The sequence below is a fragment of the Littorina saxatilis genome, linkage group LG2, assembly GCF_037325665.1.
Source record: "Littorina saxatilis isolate snail1 linkage group LG2, US_GU_Lsax_2.0, whole genome shotgun sequence".
NCBI lineage: Eukaryota > Metazoa > Mollusca > Gastropoda > Littorinimorpha > Littorinidae > Littorina > Littorina saxatilis.
Genome location: NC_090246.1, coordinates 676,103 through 704,002, shown reverse-complemented (window position 1 = coordinate 704,002; position 27,900 = coordinate 676,103). Strand labels below are relative to the sequence as shown.

Genomic DNA, 27,900 nt, shown 5'->3' with positions numbered 1-27,900 from the left:
ATACGTTTATCGAAAAAAAGAGAAAAAAAGTCTAATGATATCACCTGCAAGAATATGTATGTAAAGTTTCATTCAGATCCACACACACACACACACACACACACACACACACACACACACACACACACACACACACACACACACACACACACACACACACACACACACAGTGACATGCGCGCGCACACGCATACACACACACACACACACACACACACACACACACACACACACACACACACACCCTCGTCTATATGAAAAAAAAATAGTAAAAACTGACTGACTTGACTTAATGTAAAAACGACCGTCCACTGAGCTTTTCACCGCCAAACATCGCTTTACAAAATGCATTGGATAATACAATTCAACATTTCAAAAATATGCCAGGCAATTACACAACACCGACCATACCGTCTAAATACAAAACACTCACATAACAATATAAAGACTTAAAGTGGAATGAGGATTTAACACAGGCTTTAGGGTCAGTAAACAATAGAATCGCAAACAATATTTTCCCTCGCGTGTAAACAATCACGTAAATCACTATTGATGTGTTCAAGCTTTTACATAAGCTAAAATCCTTCCGCTTGGAATACGTAGGCCTACTAAAACTCAACAGCCTAGCTGCCAAAACTCTAATTCCGTTCCCATTTTAAATATGTGCGGTACTAATTTCGTAACCGAATGTTATTTTCAGGCACCTGTGAAAATTAAGTCGGTCATTCGCCGCTCGCACCTGTGTTAGAGAGAAACAGTTTCAAGCACAAGAGAAGCGTGCATTCGGTTGGTTCGTCACAATCTTCTGCTCATATTGACAAGTGAAGAGGTGTCAAGTGCAGGCGCCTATGAAAGCGCCGCCAATAATTTGTAGTCGGCCATTCGCTCCGTATCGCTCGCAGTGTGGGTGAACATTGGACAGAAGCACAAGGCAGCAAGCAATTCAGTGGACTCCGAGTGCTTGTTCTAGCAGCGAAGTGGTTTCTGTGATCGCGGATGCATCATGTTTCTTGGAGGTGTATATCTGCTTTTTGGTAAGTCACTGAGTTGGTGAAAATGCGGAGTTGGGTCAGTTGTTGTTTGTGTTGCCAGCAGGAAAGGTCAGGAACTGGAACGGGTATTCAGATCTCTCAACAGCGGCTGCAGCAGAATTTGAACTGAAAGGGGTAACGAAAGTGAGCTCAGTCAGTTTCGGTTACCGTTTTTAACAAATAGCACACGCTACCAGTCAACAGATAACTTCCATGTTCTTTACACGGCGTTAGGTGAACAAATAACAGTGAAGTTCAGCGCAGATTTGACTTGTTGCGCGGTCTTTAGTATGAGGTCGATGCACAGTGTCACCTGTCTTGCACCCAGGAGGACTATTTTTAGCCGTGTAGGTGAGAGATCAGACGCTGAGCAAACGAGGTGGCTGAGACGTCATTATGTCATACGCCAAGGCTCGGATATAGATGAATAAAAAGTGTTGTATACTGAGCTCATAATCATGTGCAAGCCATTGCACTGACTCAAATAGTGCAGTAACTTGATTTCAGTGCAGCCACCTGTTTGATAGGACTCGACCAAGTCAGTTTACACGATTGTAAACCATTGAACTGAGAGGCGGTTCAGATTGTACGCCTATTTTATACATCACGACTCGGAATTAGATGAGAAAGAGTGTTCTATACTTATATGTGTAAGCCATTGCATGCACTCAAATAGTGCAGGCGGCATTTCTGCAGTGAAACCACCTGACTCATAACTGATAAGGCCAAAACAAAAAATAATAGGAGTGGTTAAGGTAACATAGCCCAAAAAAATAGGGTAGGAAGGTAGGCAATCACTTTTTTTTTGTTTTACTTTTTTTTCTAATGTGTACAAATTAAACCTACTTGATAGGGAAATAAGTGTGCGACTCGAGCGCTGTCGCTTTCATTGCGTTTTCTGCACTTTTGTTTTTGTTTTTTTGTTTTGACAAATGTAATAAAAAGTTATAGGGTCGGCCCCTAACAATAGTGTTGGTCGGGTTACCGTAACCACACTTATTAAGTTTTAGACCTAAGAATCGACCAATACAAGCCAGTTTACACGATCGAACCTTGCACTCTTCAACGGATACTGATAACAGGAGTAAAAACTTCCTCTTTTTGAAATAACAGCGGCGTATAGGTTTCACTCTGTGTGTTTGTTTGTTTGTTTGTTTGTTTGTTTGTTTCTCTGTTTGTCTACGAATTAGACTTGTATCTCTGATTCTCTGAGGTCAATTGAGCTCACATTTGGTGAGTAGCTTGAAAATGTGTCGCTAACGGTAGTCAAACGTACCCAGCCAGGGGACAACAAAACAAATTAAAGGTTTCACATGAGGATGTGCGTCTCAACCTAACATTTGACGTCGAAGAAATGTGCTAGTGAGACCTGAGACCTTTATTCAGGAAGCATGGGTGTTTTCACAAAGAATGGGTGTGTACACTAGTCAGATAATATATTTTTTAATCCGTTTCAGTTGTTTTCAAAGACTTGTTCAATTTAATGTGAACGTGTATGTCAACGCGTACGTCTTGGTTTGAAACATGTTAACTAATTATGGGAAGAGCGAACGGGAATTTCCGAAAGGGCGATGTTAAAAATTATGTCTTGCTCGAAGAAATACTCATGCAAAATTCATCATTTAAAAAAACAACCCATAAGACAAATAGTATACAACAATGTCTATCAAAGATCTCGTTTGAATGCAAAACAAATATCAAATGATTTAGAATAAAATTTATTTATGTCATATGAGCAATCTGCAACCAATGAGTTTTTTTTTATAACGCGGTCAATGACCAATGTTTCAGTGTCTCAGCTGTAATGACCTCTGGAGGCTCAATCATGCAGCCGCAGTCACGAATACCCCTGACAGTATCTAAGACCACCCCCCCTCTCCCCCCCTCTCAGGGTCTCTCTCTCTCTCTCTCTCTCTCTCTCTCTCTCTCTCTCTCTCTCTCTCTCTCTCTCTCTCTCTCTCAGTATGATTTGAAACAGCTTTGCGGATACAACGTTATGTGAGGCTGGTTTCTTTTATCTTCCCCTCTCTGTCGGTGACTACTCTCTCTCTCTCTCTCTCTCTCTCTCTCTCTCTCTCTCTCTCTCTCTCTCTCTCTCTCTCTTTGCTTTAAAAGTTTTAAAACTACATTCCCTCTCGCCAAAGCGATAGTGTTTACCATCACAGATCTGCTGGAGTGTTATTAAATCATCCTTCCATTTGGAAACGTACACAACATCAACAACCTGGCTACTTCCTGTGCAGGGTTGGAGTTGATTGGATACCGTTTTGGGGGAGTTTCTGGTGAATTTGACGAATCTGAAGAATCTTGGGCATGCAGTGTACCTTAATCTAGACGCACACGACACGATTTGCTTGAAAACTAACCACAAGGATGGTAATTAATTACATCAAAGAGAGCGAATGCGCTCCAGGGCGCTGCCTCTCTCGGGGGTTGGAAACAAGAAACACCACTTGGTGGAAAGACGCGAGGGTCGCCGTGACGCGACCCCTTGGAAACATACATCACGTATACAAACAAGAGAAGTAACTCAGTGGAAACCCAAACTATCTATCACAAAGAGTGCAGGTCTTGGCCTATTCCACAACGTTTAATGAAGCTTTTAAAACACTTCCTTTTACTAAGTAAAGGCAGTCGTCCTGCGCGGTGGCGGTATTTGGAACGCAGAATCTTACGGTATATCTTTGGAAGCGATCTGAGGGCCTTTTTCCTGAAGTACACCTTAGGCAATCTGCTGTAACAATTGAACAAAAACTGTGGGTAGTATGCAGCAGCGCTGTTGATTTTTAGTACATATCCCGACGGGCGAAGTGGCGCAGTGGTAAGACGTCGGCCTTCTAATCGGGAGGTCGTGAGTTCGAATCCCGGTCGCTGCCGCCTGGTGGGTTAAGAGTGGAGATTTTTCCGATCTCCCAGACCTGCCACATCTGTGATGGTGAACATGACCGCTTAAGGCGATGTGAGGCACTCAAATCACCAACATTAAACTTGGATAATACATGGAATAACCTAGTTGTCTTGGTAGTTATTGTAGTGACTTATAACAATGAATGAAAAATGTGTAAATATCAATGGACACCGATCGCCGTTGCTATAGAAACAGCCGCCATATTGGATTTCTAGGAAACGGTTTTACAGCGACATCATACATCAGAAATGCATGATATTTGGCACAAAAATACACATTAATTTTATCTACAATCATATAGAACGATGATTTTACTAAAGACTACAGTTGAGTTTATATTAATTGTTGTAATAAGGATTAATGAATTTCTAACCGCATATTCATTCATCCTTATTTCAAAAATTATTATAAATTCAACTGTAGTCTATCTACAAAAATCGTTTTATATGATTGTAGATAAAAGTCATGTGTATCTTTGTGCCAACTATTAGGCCTAATCATTTCTGACGTATGATGTTGCTGTAAAACCGTTTCCTAGAAATCCAATATGGCGCTGTTTAAGCCAGTTTCCATAGCAACGGCAGTCTATGTCCTGTAGTATTTACATATGTTTCATTTCTTTTCATAAGTCACTTCAATAACTACCCAGAAAACTAAGCTATTCTCCAAGTCTTATTTTCGTGATTTTAGTGCCTCACATCGCCTTAACACTCGAAGGTGTGTAGCTTTAAACTCCTTCGTCAAAGCTACTGCGTAACGCCTATTTGATAGGCATTCCTTGGCCAGGTTCTGTCCTAAGAGCGTGACTCTTTCAAGAATCACAAGAGTTGAAGACTTCCTATACAGTGGAAAGTACCCCCCTTTAAAGACCTCCCAAAATCTGAAAAAATCAGGTCGTAAAAAGGTGGGGGTCTTAAAATGGGGGTACATTTACAGAGGTTGTGAACAGAACATCTGAGAAAACAGGGTCTTAAAAGAGACGAAGTCTGAAATTGGGGGGGGGGGGGGGGGGGGGGGGGTCAAAAAAGGGGGTTCCACTGTAGTACGTACGTAAAACGTGACCTTGAGCGTGGGGCTCTTTTCTGGTATACATTTTGCGATTTTCCTCTTGATCTGTGAAAATGTGCGTGTACAGAGCTCACACCGCGAAAGCTGGAAACAAGCCAACTAATCGTCCTGAACAACTTTCCTTCTTAAGCAATATGTAAAAAGTTGCTTTGATTTTGTTTAATTATTAAAAAATACCACACCACGTCATCCACCTGCCTGCACGTCAGCCAGACTATCTATATATCTATATATACGGCTTGTGTGTGTGTGTCTGTCTGTGTGTTCACGATTCACGGCCAAAGTTCTCGATGGATCTGCTTCAAATTTGGTGGGCATATTCAGGTAGACCCCGGACACAATCTGGTCGATGAAAATTTTCAACACGTGCTCTCAGCGCGCAGCGCTGAACCGATTTTGGTTTTTATGGTTTTTCTGTACATCCATTCCCAGTAACTCTTCCTTATCTTCTCCAGTGTTTTGCGCGTTTATCTCCCTTCCTTCGTGTGGCGTCAATCGCGGGTACCCGGCGAAGCCGGCGTACGGTGCGCAACTCACCCGCAACTCACCCGTACGGTGCGCAACTCACCCGGCTCTACTTCTTCCCGGCGAAGCCGGGTATTCATACTCCGTCTCGCGATCATCCCGGCGAAGCCGGTACCCGGGGAAGCGGGTAATCATCTAGATACAGCAAGACGTGCGATTCTATGCTGTTCCACCAAAGATACAGCCTGGAATATGTTTGGTTCCACTACGCCACTGTGTGGTAGATAGATCTCTGGCCCTGTGGCTATTTTTATCACAGCGGGTCAATACTACTCGTCATGTTCTGTGCCTTGAATCGAGCATAGAATCGCAGTCTGAGCTTGGTAGGACAGATGGGGACTAAATGCTGCCATTACATCTAGAGTTGTGAGCGCGTAGCACAGGCACGTGAGTATGCTGTTGAGAACTAATCTTTCGTGGTATGAGGGAGACGAGCAAACACTCCCCAATTCGCCTCTTCCCCTTCCCTACACACAGACACAAATACACTCAGTACAGGTAAAATACAAACTACATAACAAAATCAATCACAGCAAAACGAAGCGCGCTTGGGATATGTTTGCGCATCCGGGAGCAAAGAAATAAAAAAAAGCATCACTCAGATACACAGTCATTTAAATATTCAACCTGCCTTCGAATGCCGCAAAACAACAACAACAACAACAACAACAACAACAACAACAACAACAACAACAACAACAACAACAACAACGACGACAACGATAGAATAACAAACAAATAAAAACATCCAACTTTATAACTCAAAAACACACAAAGAAAATAAAGGGGGACAATTGTTTAGGGGGCAGTTGTCCGGGGGGCAATTAGCCTAGAACCGTCGGCCTTGGCTTCATAAAAAACAAGACTGCACTGGATTTATTCAGTGTCCATGGTTTGTGTACACATATGATATTTTATGACTATGTTTTGTATGTGTAATCTACGAGTCTGTGAGTGTTTATATATATAGCTTTGACGGCACCTTGTGTAACAATAACACTGCTTTACATGTGTTGTCTTCGGGTACCTGGGTAATTATAGCCTAGATTGCACCAGGTGTATTTACGACGCAGTTTCACATGCGTAAACAACGTACTTGGTGTATTTGCGACGCTGTTTCACATTATGTGTACACAACGCACTTGGTGTAGTTAAGACGCAGGTTCACCTCCATGTGTAAACAACGGGTCCTCTGGTATTCATTTGGTGCACCTGGTGTATTTATGACACTGTTTTGCATGTACGTGTAATGTGCGGATTTTGGGTGTTGATGGCCAAGACTGCATGCACCTAAAGTATTTAAGACAGCGGTTTGCATGTGTAATCTACGGGGTTTTGGGTGTTGATGGCCAAGACTGCATGCACCTAAAGTATTTAAGACAGCGGTGTGCATATCTAATCTACGGGGTAATGGGTGTTTATGGCCTAGACTGCACCTGACATTCTTGTGCTACTGTTTTACAAGTGTAATCTATGGGGCCCTGGGGAATATTGCCTATAGACTCTTTATGTATTCATAACACTGTTTTGCAGGTGTACTCTACGGGTCCCTAGGTGTTTATCGCCAAAACTGCACCTAACGAATTTATGACACTGTTTTACAGGTGTTCTCTACGGGTTATAGAGTGTTTATGGCCTATTCATATCACTGTTTTGCAGGTGTTGTCTACGGGTTATAGAGTGTTTATGGCCTATTCATATCACTGTTTTACAGGTGTTGTCTACGGGTTATAGAGTGTTTATGGCGTATTCATATCACTGTTTTACAGGTGTTGTCTACGGGTGATAGAGTGTTTATGGCCTATTCATATCACTGTTTTGCAGGTGTTCTCTACGGGTCGTTGGGTGTGGATGGCCTAGACTGCACGAGCAAGGCGTCGCTGCAGCGTGCTCAAAAGCAATGTTTTTCCCAACTCGGCCTGTCCCTTGGCACAGATTTTGATGAAATTCAAAACGTCATACAAAAAGACCCCCAAGTTGCTTGCAGGTAAGAGAATGGTGTTTATATATTCAGGGATGGCCAAATCTCAAAATGTTAACTCGCCAGCCGGGCGAGTAACTTCAAGAAAGTCACTAGCCCGCAAGTCGCTGGCCCGGTACATACCACACAACAAAATCTAATTATGAGTGTTAGATTTCTTAAAAAAAAATCAGATGGGGGCTTTTTTTCTTATGGTTTTGTTTTTGTCTTGGGATACACTGCAAAAATGTTTTGTGGGGCACCTTGGGGGTAATGTAGTTAAACAGGTTTAAATGATTCATATCACATGGTTTGCATTACGAGAGTTGCCTGCCCGGTGATGTGGAGGTCGTTTGAAAATACATGTATTTTTGTTTGTGGGGGGGTGGGGGGATTATTTTTGTATTTTGTGATTTTTGATTATTTCATATTAATTGTTTTATTATATTTTATTTATTTATTTATCATTTTACCATTTTACCATTTCATTTTCCGTACCCGCTTTAATCTATAGCTGCCAGCAAGATAATGGGAACAATAGTATGCGTAATTACACGATCAAGGTAACAGCGAGCCTATTTTGCATTTGACGATTACGACCTCGCTGTTAGGTTGTGGCGACCTGACAACTACCTTCATTAGCGTTTGTGGCCAAGCCCGTTGTGCACGTGTTGTTGGCTGATAGTTCATTACAGACTGGAATTTAGACGAACGTGTGATGGTTTACTCGAACATTGCTCCGATATATAGAGTTTTACACCTCCTTTGATCCTACTTTTCCATAACATAACGGATAACATTAGCAGTTCTTTGCTCCTAATTGTCCATGACACAAAGTAATTTGTCTTTGAGATGATAAAGTATTATTGTATTGCATTCTATTGTATTGTATTAAAGGACACCATATATCGCTCTGTGGTGCGTTAGAACAATACCTGCGCTGACTACAATATGCTGAAACTCTTCCATCGCTTTTGATGTGTGGTTGTCAGCCTGCAAGCATGAATCGCCTGATGGGTGTTGAAATGCAAATAAGTGTTGAAATGCAGCTATGATACAATGTCCATTTATCTAAAGCGAAATGTGAAAACTTGTAACTTGTAATTGAACGTGTGACGGATGGTGGCGTGGTGGTAAGACATTGGCCTCCTAATCGGAAGTTCGTGAGTTCAAATCCCGGCCGCTGCCGCCTGGTGGGTTAAGGGTGGAGATTTGTCCGATCTCCCAGGTCAACGTAGGTGCAGACCTGCTAGTGGCTTATCTCCCTTCGTGTGTACACGCAAGCACAAAACCAAGTGCGCACGGGAAAAGATCCTGTAATCCATGCCAGAATTCGGTGGGTTATAGAAACACGAAAATACCCAGCAAGCTTCCCCCGAAATCACCTTGATTCATTTTAGGTATTGCACAAAGTGCGTCAGATTCCCCTCCGCCATCGAGTCGTAGTGAATCGCTTTTAAAGGCACAATACTCCCGCTAAAAGCATCTCCGATCTTGCCCAGGGATAAGGCCATCGCTCCCTTTGGACACACCCTGTGCAGAGTTGCATTTTTGATGATATATTTCTTGTTAAACCACCAGTTGTGATCGTTAAGAAATCAATTATACAATAGATAAATAAATAAATAAATAGATGAATAAGTAAATAAATGAAAATTCCCACTCGGTCCAAGTGGAGACTATGTCAAAAGTGTGGGCCACATCTCAGATGCATCGCTCACACGGAAAGGACTGTCCCTTTAAATGCAGTAGGTTTGTGTAGAGGCATGTGTCGTGTCTATTACCAGGGCTCTTTCCGGCGTGGGAACATTCGTTTAAAGTAGTCTCTTGTTACGTCTGCTGCTAATCACAGGCGCCAGAACTATGAGCTACTTACAGTTTTATGATATCTTCACACTTCATCGTACGCTCAGTTAGTGTACGCGTTAACTGAACATTCCCGGAAGCTTACCGGATACTATATATGTGACCCTCCACCACGAAATGAGTCGCATGTCACCTCGCGCGGTTCTGCGCTGGGCTTAATATAAGTCCGGGGAGTGTCTGATAACAGAGTGAGGGTCACCTTAGTCACTGGCTTATAACTCAAAGAGTTTTCGCTCTTTTCTAAAACGGTTTTCACCACTGGATAGAGCATAACAAACTCTTTAGAAAAATGTAAAAATATGAAAATCATGCAAAGGTGACATGCGACTCATACCGTCGTGGAGGGTTACATATTTGATAATACGTGTACTAGAAAAGAAATCGTCAACCTATCAGAGCACCGGTTTTGAAACTACTTGACACACACTTACAATTATTTATGGTCATGTGATTACGGCTTACTTTGAGTCGTCACCGTATACAACTGACCTGGTTTTGTGAGATAACACAACATAAAAAAGAAGAGCACCAGATTCACCAGGCATGGGACAATTCACATTCCAATTTATTAGAAGCGTTTCGCTTCAGATGCAACATTTTCTGGATCGCTGAATCAGTTGTCTTCCTGTTTACACATGAATACCAGAGAATGTCTTAATAATAATAATAATAATAAGAACATTTATATAGCGCTAAATCAAAAACTTTCGTTAAAAAGGCTTGCTCTAAGCGCTTGACATCTAAACTAAAAACGTCATTCACACTCTTTACAATGATGTACAAGAACTTCATGTCACACTCTTTCATTCAGTATAGCACCATTCACACAGTTGTTATTCTGTACAAGACAATAAGTTAGTCTAACATTTAGAATGTTCATAAGATGAAAACAAGAGAAAACCAGACTGATTAAAAAAACAACTGCTTAGTGCTAACAAAGCATGAATCTTAATGATAACGTAATACATGTTTAACTGTTAAGACCATAAAAAACCTATATGCTAAAATAACTTCGAACTTTTAAGAACTTCTTATAAGATACACAGCACATCTAGATAAACACCAGAATGATAAAACAAAAGGCAACTCGTTAAAACTATTAAATGCATCAATGTCTAAAACACGAAAGACTCAAATATAAGATACACAATTCTCTAGAATTGTTTATTAAAACTGAAACCGACCTGCTCAAAGTAAACCATACCCACCCCCTCCCTACCCACCCCCAACCCTCCTCCTACACTAAATACTAATTATTTCTACTCTTAACTTCCCAACTACACGTTATCCATAAACTATGCACAGGAACATGTGTGTCAGCATTATGTGGCACCGACATGACTTGTGCATATCTAGCTTACAGCTAAGGGTTAAAGTTAAAGGACTACTGCAGTGAAAAATATATTTATAATAATTTAAAACAAAAGACAAAAATAACAAGCTGAATAGAGATGGAACCGTTACAGAACAGGATGGCAAAATGTTGCGACTTTAGGAGTTGTGTTTCTGGAAGAGGTGAGTTTTGAGTGCTCGCTTGAATGACTGTACTGACTGAGAGTGGCGAATGTGAGAGGGGAGAGAGTTCCATTGAGTAGATGCGCAAAATGCAAAAGTGCGTTGTCCATATGCTTTTGATTTTGTGTGTGGGATGACTAGGGTGCGGCTATCAGAAGAGGAGCGGAGTTGTCTAGCAGGAGTGTATACAGTGAGAAGTTCAGAGAAATAAGCAGGAGACGAGGCAGAGAAGAAGTGAAAGCAGAGAGTGGACAGTTTGTATTCAATGCGGGCTTGGATGGGTAACCAGTTGAGTGTGCGGCGAAGTGGTGTGACATGATCATATTTTCGTGCTTTGAGGATCAGGCGTGCTGCAGAATTTTGAACTTTCTGTAGTTTGTGCAGGAGGTAGAGTGGACAGCCAGAGAGAAGAGAGTTACAGTAGTCAAGTTTAGAAAGAACAAGAGAGCAGACTAGAGTGTTTGTAGTTTGAACGGACAGAGTATGGCGGATGGTTGCGATCTTGCGGAGTTCAAAGTATGCGGACCTACAGATGTTGGAGATGTGCTTGTTGAGTGTCATGTCTGAGGAGATGGTGAAGCCGAGGTTTCTAGCTGAAGAAGAGAAAGAGATGTCGGTATTGCCTACTTGGACAGACGAAGGTTGAGAATTTGGGAACTTAGTGGACTTTTTCATGCACAGAAGTGCCTCTGTCTTATCATCATTTAGTTTTAACTTATTTTCTACCATCCATGACTTAACATCTAAGATACAGGTCTGAATGGTCTGGATGGCGGCATGTGTCTCAGCGGGGGAACTAGGCTTATACAACTGGGTATCATCAGCAAAAGACTGGTTTGAAACGGAATGATTTTGAATGAGGGCAGACAAGGGTTTGGTATACATAATGAAGAGGACGGGGCCAAGTACAGAGCCTTGAGGGACACCGAAAACAAGGGGGGGCTGGGGCTGATCTCTGGCCATCGACAAGCACAGCCTGAGTTCTATCCGTAAGGTAGGACTCAAACCATGCCAGCGCTGGACCAGAGATGCCATACAGGGTCTGGAGCCTGCTCAGCAGCGTGACATGATCTATTGTGTCAAACGCTGCCGAGAGGTCCAGTAGGGTGAGCACAGACACATCACCACCATCCAGAGCAGACAGAATGTCGTTGGTCACCTTGAGCAGGGCAGTCTCAGTACAGTGAGAAGGACGGTATGCTGACTGAGAATGCGAGATCAGATCATGAGTGTTCAAATACACTTACAACAAAACATCGGGCATCTGTCCGAAAGATGTTGGATCAGATAAAAAAAAAATAAAATAAAAAAAAACTAACTAACGCACACGCACACAACTCAAGCCGTTGCCCGAGGGAGGTTCTTTCTAAGACATCATACGCAACATGTTAACAGTAAACATATCTCCCAAAGAACATTTATCTTTTATCATGCTAAAAATTAAACTGTCCAGCTACAGTATTGAGTGTGGAAGAAAAGTGTTTCCATTCGTCAACAGTCTGATACCATTTTGCTTTGTGGGCTAAATGAATGTGTTAAAAACCATCACGATTTGTATGGTTTATTTTTTATTTTTGGGAGTTGTATTTATTTCACACCCCCGACCCTCAGCCCCTCGTCTCAATCAGAATTCTGTGCCTGTGGTTTCGAAAAGCTAAGGCCTGGCCGGGGTACCGCCATTGACGTTGTGTTTGTGTGTAAACAGGGAGACCACTGACGAAACCGTCCAGAAAATGTCGCAACTGAAGCGGGAGTGAAAACACTTTCTGTGTCCAAGGGATTACAAGTGGAATGTTTATGTAACAATAGTTCGGATCCTGTTTAAAATAATAAAGAGAACACGAGATGCTGTACACAAGAAATACAGATGGGTGCCGGTGAAAAAAGTCTTGCATATTCGAAAACAGAAGCTTGTTTCCTCAATGTGCGTGTGTGTGCGTGTGCGCGCGCGCGCGCGTGTGTGTGTGTGTGTGTGTGTGTGTGTGTGTGTGTTCGTGTGTGTGTGTGTGTGTGTGAATGTGTGTGTGTGTATGTGTGTGTGTGTGTGTGTGTATGTGTGAATGTGTGTGTGCGCAAGTGTGTGTGTATGTGTGTTTGTGTGTGCAAGTGTGTGTGTGTGTGTGTGTGTGTGTGTGTGTGTGAGTGACACTGACACATGATTTTATTGTGAGGCCTCTATAGCCAGTAGAAAGCAGAGTAGTATTAGGAGCGCGGAATGGAGAATGCTAATGTCAAATACAAACTGTCTCTTGCGCAAGAGAGAGAGGGTGAGAGAGATAGAAAAGAGAAAGAAGAGATAGAAGAGAGACTCAGACTCAGACTCAGACTCAGACTCAGAACTTTATTACAAAAGGATAAAGGTTTTAGGCAAAGCCTATTCTTCCAACCTGTCCTTTATACAACACGTAAAGACGGACGCACGTACACAAAATAGATTGAATCATATAAAATACAGAAATGCATTGTAGGGAATGCAACACAATGTGCATTTAAGGAATTACATAAGGAGAACTCAAAAATTACAGAATTACATTGACATAGTTATATCTTTCATTTGGGAATGAAGTTGCTCAGATCAGCAATTAACACTTAATGTTTAGCAAGATAACAATCGAACAAGACATTTCATTCACGAATGATGTGTGAACGTGACTGTCTCTTAAACATTTTCACTGAAGTTGCATTTCTTATCTGTTGGGGGAAGGAGTTCCAGAGAAATGCTCCTGAGAAGGCTAAGCTCGATTTGTAGAGGTCTATGCGAGGTATAGGAGGGATGATTTTTTGGGACCCATATCTTTTTGTGGCATGTTTGAAATGTGATTGCAAATATTTAGGACAGTCGTCATTTAGAATTTTATACATGAACACAGCCTTAGAGAGAGAGAGAGAGAGAGAGAGAGAGAGAGAGAGAGAGAGAGAGAGAGAGAGAGAGAGAGAGAGACAGAGAGATAGAGAGAGAGAGACTGAGAGAGAGAGAGAGAGAGAGAGAGAGAGAGAGAGAGAGAGAGAGAGAGAGAGAGAGAGAGAGAGTCAAAATATCGGTTCACACCCCTGGCCTGAGCTGGGGTAGTTGAACCCATCATAATTAGAGTAAATAGTGTAGTGGCCAGGTGTGGTTGTAACTGTTATTGCTCTAACTTTCTGATGCAATGCGCGTTTGTTTGATTTTAAAGGAAATAGATAGTGTGGAGAGTTTGTAAGTGCAATGGTTACAGTTAAAATGTATTTATGTTCAACAATGCAGATTTGCATCATTACGAAACAAACAGTACAATATTGAGAACATGTCTGTCTGCCTACCTCTCTTTGTCTCTATCTCTCTACCTCGCTCAAACACAGACACGCCACACAGGTACGCCCAACCATACCGACATACGCAGCCCCACTCACGCACAAACACACGAACGCACAGACACAGACACACACAGACACACACAGACACACACACACAAACACGCACACACACACATACATACAGACACCCACACACATATACACACACACAGACACACACACGCATGCACGCACGCACGCACGCACGCACGCACACACGCACAGACAAGCACGCGTATTCAGCGTGTTATTAACGCGTATGTATGTGTGTGTGTGTGTGTGTGTGTGTGTGTGTGTGTGTGTGTGTGTGTGTGAGTGAGTGTGTGTGTGTGTGTGTGTGTGTGTGTGTGTGTGTGTGTGTGTGTGTGTGTGTGTGTGTGTGTGTGACAGAGATAGATAGGAAGAGAGAGAGAGAGAGAGAGAAACAGAGAGATAGACACAGACAAACATACAGAGAGACAGACAGTCAGAGACAGAGAGATGATGTGTTAGTTTAAATAACAAAAATATTACTCAATATTGACGGACTGTGTGATGATATCTACTGCTATGGTCTGTTGAGACAGTGATATCAAAATCGAGACCGGAGGTCGATATTTTGATATCACTGTCGAAACAGACCAATAGCAGAAGATATCATCACACAGTCCGTCAAGTTTAGATACATTGCTATTTCTCTGAACGTTTTGTATTCACTGTAAAGAAATCACAAAAGTATTTGTCTCAGTTTTGGCTGTTTCTTATCCCTCCCTCTGATTATTATTGTTTTTTGTCTCACTCTTTTCTTGTACTTTCCGGTATTTCCAAATGTCTTTTCTTTCAAAAAGTAATTATTGACTTGGTCAACTAAACTCTGGGATAATTACATTTTCATGTGTATTTTTATATTTTTAAATTTAGGTGTCTTTGTTTTTGAAGTGGGGAAGCAATTAAGAGGTCGTCGATATTAAAACTGATATCGACGGAAATGTCGTCGATATCTCTTTTGCAAGGAGCTCAGTTTTGCCCAATTGACCAATGGAAATCTACGTAACATATGAAATAGCAATATACATTTATCTTTGCAGGAACCCAGAACAGTACAGGTCAGCCTTGAAGTGTGCAACCGACGTGGCGAAAAGATGTCTGGCCAGTGTTGGTCAAAGTGTGGACATTCTGCCGGACACTGATAAAATGACGCAAGGTCTCACCTATATGTGTGCCCGTATTCACGGTGAGTGGCTTACATTTTACATGCAAGGTGTAGTCTTATTAAAGCCATTTGTGACTATATGTGCTCCCGTATTCATGGTGTCATACAGAAGCTATCTTTATGTTTACAGTTATGGCGTCTCACACAGTAGCTATCTGTAGCTATCTTTATGTTCCGATGTATGGCGTCATACAGAAGCTATCTTTATGTTCACATTTATGGCGTCATACTGTAGCTGTCTTTTTGTTTGCATTTATGGCGTCATACTGTAGCTGTCTATATGTTTACATTTATGGCGTCATACAGTAGCTGTCTTTATGTTTACATTTATGACGTCATACTGTAGCTGTCTTTATGTTTACATTTATGGCGTCATACTGTAGCTGTCTTTATGTTTACATTTATGGCGTCATACTGTAGCTGTCTTTATGTTTACATTTATGGCGTCATACTGTAGCTGTCTTTATGTTTACATTTATGGCGTCATACTGTAGCTGTCTTTATGTTCACATTCCTGGTGTCATACAAATTTGCACACAGAACCAATCTTTTTGTGTGTAGTGTTATGTATGAAACGTTTTTAGTGTTATGCATGAAACGTGTGTAGCGTTATGTATGAAACGTGTGTTGTGTTGTATATGAAACGTGCCTTGTGTTATGTATGCAACGTGTCTTGTACTATGAAACGTGCTTTGTGTTATGTATGCAACGTGTGTAGCGTTATGTATGGAACGTGTGTAGCGTTATGTATGACACGTGCGTAGCGTTATGTATGCAACGTGTGTAGTGTTATGTATGACACGTGTGTTGTGTTATGTATGACACGTGTGTAGCGTTATGTATGAAACGTGTGTAGCGTTATGTATGGAACGTGTGTAGCGTTATGAATGAAACGTGTGTAGCGTTATGTATGGAACGTGTGTAGCGTTATGTATGACACGTGCGTAGCGTTATGTATGACACGTGTGTAGCGTTATGTATGAAACGTGTGTAGCGTTATGTATGGAACGTGTGTAGCGTTATGTATGGAACGTGTGTAGCGTTATGTATGGAACGGGTGTAGCGTTATGCATGACACGTGTGTAGCGTTATGTATGACACGTGTGTTGTGTTATGTATGACACGTGTGTTGTTTTACAGAGGTGGACATGCCATGTGTCCAGGAGAAGCAAGACCCCATGAAGCACTGCGCTATGGCCAAGGCACTCGCAGCTTTCTCGGGAAACAGCGATTTTGACGTCAAGGACATCACATGCAAGTAAGTTAAAGGAACACTCCTACCAAAAATGAATGGCCTGTGTGGTCTCTGTGAGCAATGGCACTTCTTTATGAATACATTTCGGATAAACCATATTGAATTAATTCATACAGACATCCAATTCAACACAGCAAGACGTCAGGTTGTTGAATGTTGGTATGTTTGCAAGTGGAGGGATGGTCTTATCCCGTGTAAAAGCCTGGTCAGATCTGAGACAGGGAGGCCTAGCGTTTTCACGGGAAGACGTGTGTCTTGATTTAAGCTCCACTTGTGTAAGTTGATCTACAGCTCAGAAGTTAGCCAAGAGATTTAGAATACAGAGGCCTGTTTCAAAGTGCCTTGCTTGGTCCCTGGTCATGAACAGTTGTATCAGATTTGGAGAAAAGGTACGTAAGTCGATGTCACGTGGCTGTGTTGGTACGGCACTGCACTTATCGTCCTCGCGTCACGTGGCTGTGTTTGTACGGCACTGCACTTATCGTCCTCGCGTCACGTGGCTGTGTTTGTACGGCACTGCACTTATCGTCCTCGCGTCACGTGGCTGTGTTGGTACGGCACTGCACTTATCGTCCTCGCGTCACGTGGCTGTGTTGGTACGGCACTGCACTTATCGTCCTCGCGTCACAGGTTCGTAAGTCGATGTCACGTGGCTGTGTTGGTACGGCACTGCACTTATCGTCCTCGCGTCACAGGTTCGTAAGTCGATGTCACGTGGCTGTGTTGGTACGGCACTGCACTTATCGTCCTCGCGTCACGTGGCTGTGTTGGTACGGCACTGCACTTATCGTCCTCGCGTCACGTGGCTGTGTTGGTACGGCACTGCACTTATCGTCCTCGCGTCACGTGGCTGTGTTGGTACGGCACTGCACTTATCGTCCTCGCGTCACGTGGCTGTGTTGGTACGGCACTGCACTTATCGTCCTCGCGTCACGTGGCTGTGTTGGTACGGCACTGCACTTATCGTCCTCGCGTCACGTGGCTGTGTTGGTACGGCACTGCACTTATCGTCCTCGCGTCACGTGGCTGTGTTGGTACGGCACTGCACTTATCGTCCTCGCGTCACGTGGCTGTGTTGGTACGGCACTGCACTTATCGTCCTCGCGTCACGTGGCTGTGTTGGTACGGCACTGCACTTATCGTCCTCGCGTCACGTGGCTGTGTTGGTACGGCACTGCACTTATCGTCCTCGCGTCACGTGGCTGTGTTTGTACGGCACTGCACTTATCGTCCTCGCGTCACGTGGCTGTGTTTGTACGGCACTGCACTTATCGTCCTCGCGTCAGAGGTTCGAATGCACCCCGGGACGGACACGGGTTAACTTTTTGTGATGACTTAGGGACGGTATCAATGCCCTACCACCGTGTTACCGCGGTGGCTCGGAAAAACTCAGTCATTTTGCTAGAGGTGAAAGTGGCTGATACAATATTAAGCGCACACACCTGGATAGCTGGACTCTTGTGGCTGCTAGCTTGCCATTGGGAGGCAAGGTGATACAATATTAAGCGCACACACCTGGATAGCTGGACTCTTGTGGCTGCTAGCTTGCCATTGGGAGGCAAGAAGGTTGACTGTACTTTCGGATGGATTGTACAGTGAAGTTATTTTTCAGGGCGTTTGAAATCGCAGTGGAGTGCGTCCATGACGTTCTGGACAGATGTGGGAATAAGACGGAGGCCATCTACGCGTACTTCACGGAGCACTATCTGACCCCGCCTGCATGTGGACAAGACGGGTCAAGCTCAGGTCAAGGTCAGTACCGTTCGTGAGTCAATACTAAAGTGATGGTCCGTCAGATCACATGAATGAATACAGTGGGATCCTATGGCTTGTAGGTGGTGGTGATGGTGTTTGTCAGGGTGACTAAGTTCTACTGTACTAAAATGGTTGTCAGCACATTTTTTATAGTCTTCTTATTCTTCTTCCTTTATGGGCTGAAACTTTCACGGTTTTTACGTGGATGACCGTTTTTACCCCGCCATTTAGGCAGCCATACGCCGCATTCAGGAGATGCATGCTTAGTATTTTCGTGTTTCTATAACCGACCGAACTCTGACATAGCTTACCGGATCTTTTGTGTGCGCGCGCTTGGCCTTGTGTTTGGATGTAGACACGAAGGGGGATAAGGTTTACTAGCAGGTCTGCACATAACTTCATCTGGGAGATCGAAAAAATATCCACCCTTATCCGACCAGGCGCGCCCGGGATTCGATTTTTAAAATTTAAATATTGAGTAATTGTGTTCTCACTCAGGTTACAACGTGTCGACGGCCGCTCCGATGACGACAGTTGAGCTGTTTACGGTGGTTCCCATGCTGCCCGAAGTGTCGTGCTACAGCCGGAGCAGCATTCAGGCCGGCCAACAGCAGTGCTTCGAGCGGGAAGGCATTGACGTGCAGCTCCCGAGAGTCAGCATTGGCGGCGGGCAACAATCCAGGCAGAGCTACCTCGACTCTGTCCTTTCCAACAACAAGGACATGCAATCAGTCTGCAGGTTTGTTGGTTTGGTTGGCTTTGTTCTTTTTTGGTGTGTGGGGGTTCGGAGTGGGGCGGGCTGTGGGTATGTTTTGGTGTGTGGGGGTTCGGAGTGGGGCGGGCTGTGGGTATGTTTTGGTGTGTGGGGGTTCGGAGTGGGGCGGGCTGTGGGTATGTTTTGGTGTGTGGGGCTTCGGAGTGGGGCGGGCTGTGGGTATGTTTTGGTGTGTGGGGGTTGGGAGTGGGGCGGGCTGTGGGTATGTTTTGGTGTGTGGGGGTTGGGAGTGGGGCGGGCTGTGGGTATGTTTTGGTGTGTGGGGGTTGGGAGTGGGGCGGGCTGTGGGTATGTTTTGGTGTGTGGGGGTTCGGAGTGGGGCGGGCTGTGGGTATGTTTTGGTGTGTGGGGGTTGGGAGTGGGGCGGGCTGTGGGTATGTTTTGGTGTGTGGGGGTTGGGAGTGGGGCGGGCTGTGGGTATGTTTTGGTGTGTGGGGGTTCGGAGTGGGGCGGGCTGTGGGTATGTTTTGGTGTGTGGGGGTTCGGAGTGGGGCGGGCTGTGGGTATGTTTTGGTGTGTGGGGGTTCGATCGGAGTGGGGCGGGCTGTGGGTATGTTTTGGTGTGTGGGGGTTAGGAGTGGGGCGGGCTGTGGGTATGTTTTGGTGTGTGGGGGTTCGGAGTGGGGCGGGCTGTGGGTATGTTTTGGTGTGTGGGGGTTCGGAGTGGGGCGGGCTGTGGGTATGTTTTGGTGTGTGGGGGTTCGGAGTGGGGCGGGCTGTGGGTATGTTTTGGTGTGTGGGGGTTCGATCGGAGTGGGGCGGGCTGTGGGTATGTTTTGGTGTGGGGGTTAGGAGTGGGGCGGGCTGTGGGTATGTTTTGGTGTGTGGGGGTTCGGAGTGGGGCGGGCTGTGGGTATGTTTTGGTGGGGTGGGGTGGGGATGAGGGTGAGATGGTGTGTGTGTGTGTGTGTGTGTGTGTGTGTGTGTTCAATGTGTGTGTGTGTGTGTGTTTTCAATGTGTGTGTGTGTGTGTGTTTTCAATGTGTGTGTGTGTGTTCAATGTGTGTGTGTGTGTGTGTGTTTTCAATGTGTGTGTGTGTGTGTGTTCAATGTGTGTGTGTGTTCAATGTGTGTGTGTGTGTTCAATGTGTGTGTGTGTTCAATGTGTGTGTGTGTGTGTTCAATGTGTGTGTGTGTGTTCAATGTGTGTGTGTGTTCAATGTGTGTGTGTGTGTGTGTTCAATGTATGTGTGTGTGTTCAATGTATGTGTGTGTGTTCAATGTGTGTGTGTGTGTTCAATGTGTGTGTGTGTTCAATGTGTGTGTGTGTGTTCAATGTGTGTGTGTGTGTTCAATGTATGTGTGTGTGTTCAATGTATGTGTGTGTGTGTGTGTTCAATGTGTGTGTGTGTGTTCAATGTGTGTGTGTGTTCAATGTGTGTGTGTGTGTGTGTGTGTTCAATGTGTGTGTTCAATGTGTGTGTGTGTGTTCAATGTATGTGTGTGTGTGTGTGTGTAATGTGTGTGTGTGTGTGTGTGTATGTGTTGTGTATGTGTGTGTGTGTGTGTGTGTTCAATGTGTGTGTGTGTGTGTGTGTTCAATGTGTGTGTGTGTGTGTGTGTGTGTGTTCAATGTGTGTGTGTGTTCAATGTGTGTGTGTGTTCAATGTGTGTGTGTGTGTGTTCAATGTGTGTGTGTGTGTGTGTGTGTGTGTTCAATGTGTGTGTGTGTGTGTGTTCAATGTGTGTGTGTGTGTGTGTGTGTGTGTTCAATATGTGTGTGTGTGTGTGTTCAATGTGTGTGTGTGTGTGTGTGTGTTCAATGTGTGTGTGTGTGTGTGTGTTCAATGTGTGTGTGTGTGTGTGTGTGTGTTCAATGTGTGTGTGTGTGTGTGTGTGTGTTCAATGTGTGTGTGTGTTCAATGTGTGTGTGTGTGTGTGTGTGTTCAATGTGTGTGTGTGTGTGTGTTCAATGTGTGTGTGTGTGTGTTCAATGTGTGTGTGTGTGTGTGTGTTCAATGTGTGTGTGTGTGTGTGTGTGTTCAATGTGTGTGTGTGTGTGTGTGTGTGTTCAATATGTGTGTGTGTGTGTGTTCAATGTGTGTGTGTGTGTGTGTGTGTTCAATGTGTGTGTGTGTGTGTGTTCAATGTGTGTGTGTGTGTGTGTTCAATGTGTGTGTGTGTGTGTGTGTGTGTGTGTGTGTTCAATATGTGTGTGAGTGTGTGTGTGTGTGTTCAATGTGTGTGTGTGTGTTCAATGTGTGTGTGTGTGTGTGTGTTCAATGTGTGTGTGTGTGTGTGTGTGTGTGTGTGTTCAATGTGTGTGTGTGTGTGTGTGTGTGTGTTCAATGTGTGTGTGTGTGTGTGTGTTCGATGTGTGTGTGTGTGTGTGTTCAATGTGTGTGTGTGTGTGTGTGTGTGTGTGTGTGTGTGTGTGTGTGTTCAATGTGTGTGTGTGTGTGTGTGTGTTCAATGTGTGTGTGTGTGTGTGTGTTCGATGTGTGTGTGTGTGTGTGTTCAATGTGTGTGTGTGTGTGTTCAATGTGTGTGTGTGGGTGTGTGTATGTGTTCAATGTGTGTGTGTGTGTGTGTGTTCAATGTGTGTGTGTGTGTGTGTTCAATGTGTGTGTGTGTGTGTGTTCAATGTGTGTGTGTGTGTGTGTTCAATGTGTGTGTGTGTGTGTGTGTGTATGTGTGTGTGTTTGTCTGTTACATTTTATAGTCCCTTTAAAACGCGTAAGGTGACTTTAAGCCTGGAGCACAAAAGGACAGATTGACTGAATGTGTTTTTATCGCTATATGCAATGTGTTGGTTTTGCAGAGATTTGCCTCGCTACCAGCGCGCGCTGAGCTGTACCATGGAGGTAGGACGTCAGTGCATGCCGCAGGGTTACAAGGACTATCTGCCTAGCGCTAGCAACATGCACAGGATGCTGGCTTATGTCTGCGACAACGTTGATGGTGTGTGTTCTTCTTTGCTTTTATCATGATCATCATGATCATCATGATCATCCACACCTAAGGGAGGTAGATTGCAATGAAAGAATGTACTTAATATTGCCACAGATATTGACCAGAGCTGTGTGACGTCACAGGCAAAAGTGGAAGGTCTATCGTATGATAGATGGACATTTCAAAGAATGTACTTAATATTACGACAGATATGGAGACAGAGCTTGGTGACGTCACAGGCTTAAACTGGAAGGTCTATCATACATAAGGAGATAGATTGCAATCAAAGAATGTACTTAATATTGCCACAGATATTGACCAGAGCTTGGTGACGTCACAGGCAAAATGGAAGGTCGATCATACAAAAGGAGATAGATTGCAATCAAAGAATGTACTTAATATTGCGACAGATATTGACCAGAGCTGTGTGACGTCAAAGGCATCGGACCTGTTTGACTGTGGGCACAACAAGGGCATGGAACACCGGGTGAGAGACCCCAAGGCCTTGCTCTGCAGGTGAGTCGTTTTATCTCCTTGACCCCGGGACCCAGGTGGACGAAGCGATACTGGGTGCCATCCGACTGCGTGAGAACAAGCTTCAGGGTCTGATTGGTTGAAATCACAACAAATCTCAATTTCAACCAATCCAACACCGCGGCTGGCTCTTACCCGTTTGGTAACTTTCTCTTGTACCTCGGCCCAGGGCTGAGGTGCACGAAGCGAACCTGGGTGCCACCCAACTGTGTGGGAACAAGCTGCAGGGTCTGATTGGTTGAAATCACAACAAATCTCAGGTTCAACCGATTCGCAAGTTTGTATTTTGTATTACTTTGAACGGATATTAAACTGTTTTAAGCAGCATTCCCATGGATACATTGCCACAGTTTGCGTTGGAACAGTGATATGAGTCCCCTCCAATGAGAGGACACCTCAGAACAAACGACACTCTCTGCTGTGCCTCGGTCTATACATTTACCAAACAATCACGGCAAAGTGATTCATCTGAAAAGGTATCATCGGTATAATAGTATCACATCAGAATCTCGAAGAAGAACAAGTTCATACATTCCTTGTACCGATATTTTACGAGTGCAACCGCTGGTTCGAAGAGCTGTTTCTCTTTACGTCTTTGTTTTTAAAGTCTGCAAGATTCAGGCTTGGGCGTCCTCTCTAAGATTTTCAGAGGTCTGAAGACAGGGGATATACTATACTGTATTGAAAGTCACTCTTGGCCTTTTTTGTGTGGCTTTAAGGCCAAAAAAAAAATAGGTCTGTTTCCGGTAACCCGACCGACCCTATTTTTTTCGCGCGACCCTAGACTTTTTTTTTGCATTTGGGGGGAAAAAAAAAGAAAAAAAAAATCTTTTGGTTTTTTTGTGCAAAATAACGTAAAAATATGGTTTTTTGGAAATGGAAAAAAAAAATCCCGACCTACCGACCCTTTTTTTTGGGCCTATGTTACCGTAAACAGACCTATTTTTTTGTGTGGCCTAAACGGATTTTTAACTCCGTTTCTCATAATTGTGACCCTCCACCACGGAATCAGTCGCATGTCACCTTTTCATGATTTTCTTATTTTTACATATTCTTAAAGAGTTTTTTTTTTATTCTCTATCCAGTGGTGAAACCCGTTTCAGAAAAGAGTGAACACTTTTCGAGTTATAAGACTGTCACTATGATGACCCTCACACTGTTACCAGACACCCCCCGGACTTATATTATACTTAGCGCAGAACCGCGTGAGGTGACATGCGACTCATTTCGTGGTGGAGGGTCACATATTCCAAAGATCTTGAAAAAGGTGAAATGACTGAATTGTAAACGGCTCTTGTTCTTTTTTTCAGTGCGTTCGTGCTGAATTTTAGCTACACTTCTCAGATTCCTTCAGTCTCAGACATTATTGTATTTAATAACGATAGTGCTAATAATGTTTAGTAGTGTTGTGTTTTGTTGTTGTATTTATGGACCAACCATGACTGCAATTTTCTAATTTTTGAGATATTATATTAATTTAATTTAATTTGATTTGATCTGATTTGATTTTGGATCTTTAAAAGTGTGACCGTCTTTAGTCGTTTTAAAAAAATCTGTTTTCCGCTTCTCTAGATACAAATAAGAGCGAGAGCTGCTCGCAAATGCTCAATTGAAAACTATACGTCTTTTTGCAGTGCCTTTGAATGGAGTGTAAGCTGTGCGCGAGAGGTGCTGCCACCTTGCGGCTGCAAGACGACGCGGATCTACGCCATAATCTCCAAGGAGTTCTTGAACCCGCCAGCCTGTGCCGCCATCGAACAACACATCCCTGGGTGCAGCGGCTACACTGACAACTTTATTTCCTCCCCTAACGGAGGGGCCAGCCATAGTGCCTCCATCGAACAACACATCCCTGGGTGCAGCGGCTACACTGACCACTTTGTTTCCTCCCCTAACGGAGGGGCCAGCCATAGTGCCTCCATCGAACAACACATCCCTGGGTGCAGCGGCTACACTGACCACTTTGTTTCCTCCCCTAACGGAGGGGCCAGCCATAGTGCCTCCATCGAACAACACATCCCTGGGTGCAGCGGCTACACTGACCACTTTGTTTCCTCCCCTAACGGAGGGGCCAGCCATAGTGCCTCCATCGAACAACACATCCCTGGGTGCAGCGGCTACACTGACCACTTTGTTTCCTCCCCTAACGGAGGGGCCAGCCATAGTGCCTCCATCGAACAACACATCCCTGGGTGCAGCGGCTACACTGACCACTTTGTTTCCTCCCCTAACGGAGGGGCCAGCCATAGTGCCTCCATCGAACAACACATCCCTGGGTGCAGCGGCTACACTGACCACTTTGTTTCCTCCCCTAACGGAGGGGCCAGCCTGTGCCGCCATCGAACAACACATCCCTGGGTGCAGCGGCTACACTGACAACTTTGTTTCCTCCCCTAACGGAGGGGCCAGCCATAGTGCAGCGTCTGCGTTTTCTCTTGTCACCCTTGCTGCTTTCCTCGCGCTCTTTTTCTGTCTTTGAGTTTCTCTTCGCGATGGTAAATGTTTGTTTTTTTACATTTAGTCAAGTTTTGACTAAATGTTTCAACATAGAGGGGGAATCGAGACGAGGGTCGTGGTGTATGTGTGTCTGTGCGTGTGTGCGTGTGTGTGTGTGTAGAGCGATTCAGAGTAAACTACTGGACCGATCTTTATGGTATTTTACATGAGAGTTCCTGGGTATGATATCCCCAGACGTTTTTTCCATTTTTTGGATAAACGTCTTTGATGACGTCATATCCGGCTTTTTGTCACACCCTCATTTTTCAAAAAAAGTGATTGAAATTTTGGCCAAGCAATTTTCGACGAAGGCTGGACTTTGGTATTGCATTTCAGCTTGGAGGCTTAAGAATTAATTTATGACTTTGGTTATTAAAAATCCGAAAATTGTAATTAAAATTACTTTTTTATAAAACGATCCAAAATTACATTCCCCTTCTTCTTCATCATTTTTTGATTCCAAAAACATATAAATATGTTATATTTGGATTAAAAGCAAGCTCTGAAAAATAAAAAAATATAAAAATTATGATTAAAATAAAATTTCCGAAATCGAGTTGAAAACAATTTCATCTTATTCCTTGTCGGTTCCTACATATAGATATGATATGTTTGGATTAAAAACACGCTCAGAAAGTTAAAACGAAGAGAGGTACAGAAAAGCGTGCTATGCAGCACAGCGCAACCGCTACCGCGTTAAACAGGCTCGTCAATTTCACTGCCTTTTGTACGAGCGGCGGACTACGGTCATTGTGAAAAAATGCATTGCGTTCAGTTTCATTCTGTGAGTTCCACAGCTTGACTAAATGTAGTAATTTCGCCTTACGCGACTTGTGTTAAACTCCCGCACAGTTAAGCCATTAGGGGCATGTTTTTCGTGGGACAGTAGTTTCCCTTTATGGCCCCGTGTGATGAGCTTTGACGTCACACTAAATGAATCTCAAAATGTTCACTCTGCTTTCGGTATGTGACGTCACTTCCTGACCCGGGGCTATATCTGGAAATACCCTTTTGTGCATTTAGTGTCGACTCACTATGTTTATTTTCTATGTTTCAATTAGCTTTTTTGTACACACAGGCTTCTTTTTGTTGTTGTTGCGAACTTTTCTTTATTTTGCATAATATCAGAAGGCCTGATTTTTTAGAGTCATGTTAGAGGAAGATTCACAACATGAGGAGGATGGAGAGGTGGGTTTATTTGCTGTCCCTTAAAAAAAAAAAAAAATTCTAAATAGTTTTTTTTTCTTGTGGGAGGAATGTAATTAATATTTTACCAAAACATGGTGTCAGTATAATTCCTGATCTATTATAAAACATTTATTTTGGCTAATTGCCCCCACGATGTTTGTGTTATGTCATATTTTCAGATTGTAACAATGCTCAAAGCCTCTGAATTCGTATCGAATTTGTTTTGTGAGCCTTTAAATAATAATTTTATTTTAATACGACGCGAGTTTCTCTTGGTATTTGTCCATGTAGGAAACAGGTTGTGTTCATCTGTGGAGCAAAATTTATATCGAGACTGTGGGACACGTGGTTAGTATATTATATCATCTGTATGCTTACCTTTTGTGTTCTCATAAGGCGTCTTATCGTATTTTTTTGTGATAATCCAACAGTAATGCAATTTTGTTTTTTCGTTTTTATTTTTTGATAATTTTTCAACATTAATTGTGCTTATAAATTGATTACCATACTAACAACGTGATGAGATTGCTGAAACTTCTGCTAAATTTAAAGCTGTTTTGTTTTTGTTGTTGTTTATGTTAACAATTAACTTATGGGTGTTCGTGTAAATCCCTGCTGTTCAGGATATATTTTGTTCAGAAGTAGCGTATTGCTCAGCATACCTTTTTGTATCACTTACTGCTGCATTTTGACAACGATGTGCATTTTGTCCCACATTATGTCTTTATTGCAGTGTATATTCTTTGATATTGCTGATACTTTTGTGAAGATTATCTGTATGATTATAATAGTGCGGTTGACTTTGTACTTAAACGGAAAAGTTCCTTGTTACTCCTGAAAATGTTATCCTAACGAAGAAAATCAAAACTGTCGTGCCTAAAATGTGAAATATCCAAAGAAATTCACGCACTCGGCAGCTTAATATGTCTAAATGCAGTCATCAGGTAACAAACTGAACAGATATGACACGACAAATACACGCCGGCTGAGCGCATGTTCTTCGTCCCATTATGAAAGACAGTCAAGCGATATTTTTTTTTATGCGGCTATATCTGTATGGTGGCTATATATAACGATACGATGTGGAAAGAACCTGGGTAAGTGTTAAGAAGGTGTGTGTGTGGGGGGGGGGGGGGGTGGGTGGGGTGGGGTGGTGAGTGGCATTGTTGAACATTAATTATTCTTCGCAAGAAAAAGACTGCCCTTATGCCTTATGTTATTTTAAACACGTGTTGATTTATGAAACTTGGGTAAATTTACCTCTTCGCTCATTACCATTCCTCGATTATCTGTTGGTGAAATAAAAGGAAACAAAAAGACTGAAGTTCTCTCTCTCTCTCTCTCTCTCTCTCTCTCTCTCTCTCTCTCTCTCTCTCTCTCTCTCTCTCTCTCTCTCTCTAATGGACCTAATGCTATCATCCCTCGGTAATAAAGTTTTCGAGTTCGAGTTCGAGTTCACTCTCTCTCTCTCTCTCTCTCTCTCTCTCTCTCTCTCTCTCTCTTTTTCTCTCTCTCTCTCTTTATCATTGTGTGTCTATGCGTCCCAAGGACAGATTGTAAGAAAAAGATGTAGCCTTAAATCTTAATCCTTGTTAAATAAAGTTCAA

General features: G+C 43.4%; 1 protein-coding gene and 1 long non-coding RNA gene across 2 annotated transcripts in view; one reads left to right on the top strand and one right to left on the bottom strand.

Moving 5' to 3' along the window:
* Positions 1-27,900, bottom strand: part of LOC138957423 (uncharacterized) — a 268,397-nt gene that overhangs the window by 3,417 nt on the left and 237,080 nt on the right. The window lies entirely within an intron of this gene.
* Positions 808-27,160, top strand: LOC138957333 (uncharacterized). The gene is made up of 9 exons (XM_070328461.1): positions 808-1,034; positions 7,357-7,519; positions 15,274-15,419; positions 16,539-16,656; positions 18,266-18,405; positions 18,907-19,147; positions 21,945-22,084; positions 22,486-22,591; positions 24,244-27,160. Exons 1-9 carry the CDS (start codon positions 1,004-1,006, stop codon positions 24,983-24,985), a joined length of 1,827 nt encoding a protein of 608 aa, XP_070184562.1. The 5' UTR covers positions 808-1,003; the 3' UTR covers positions 24,986-27,160.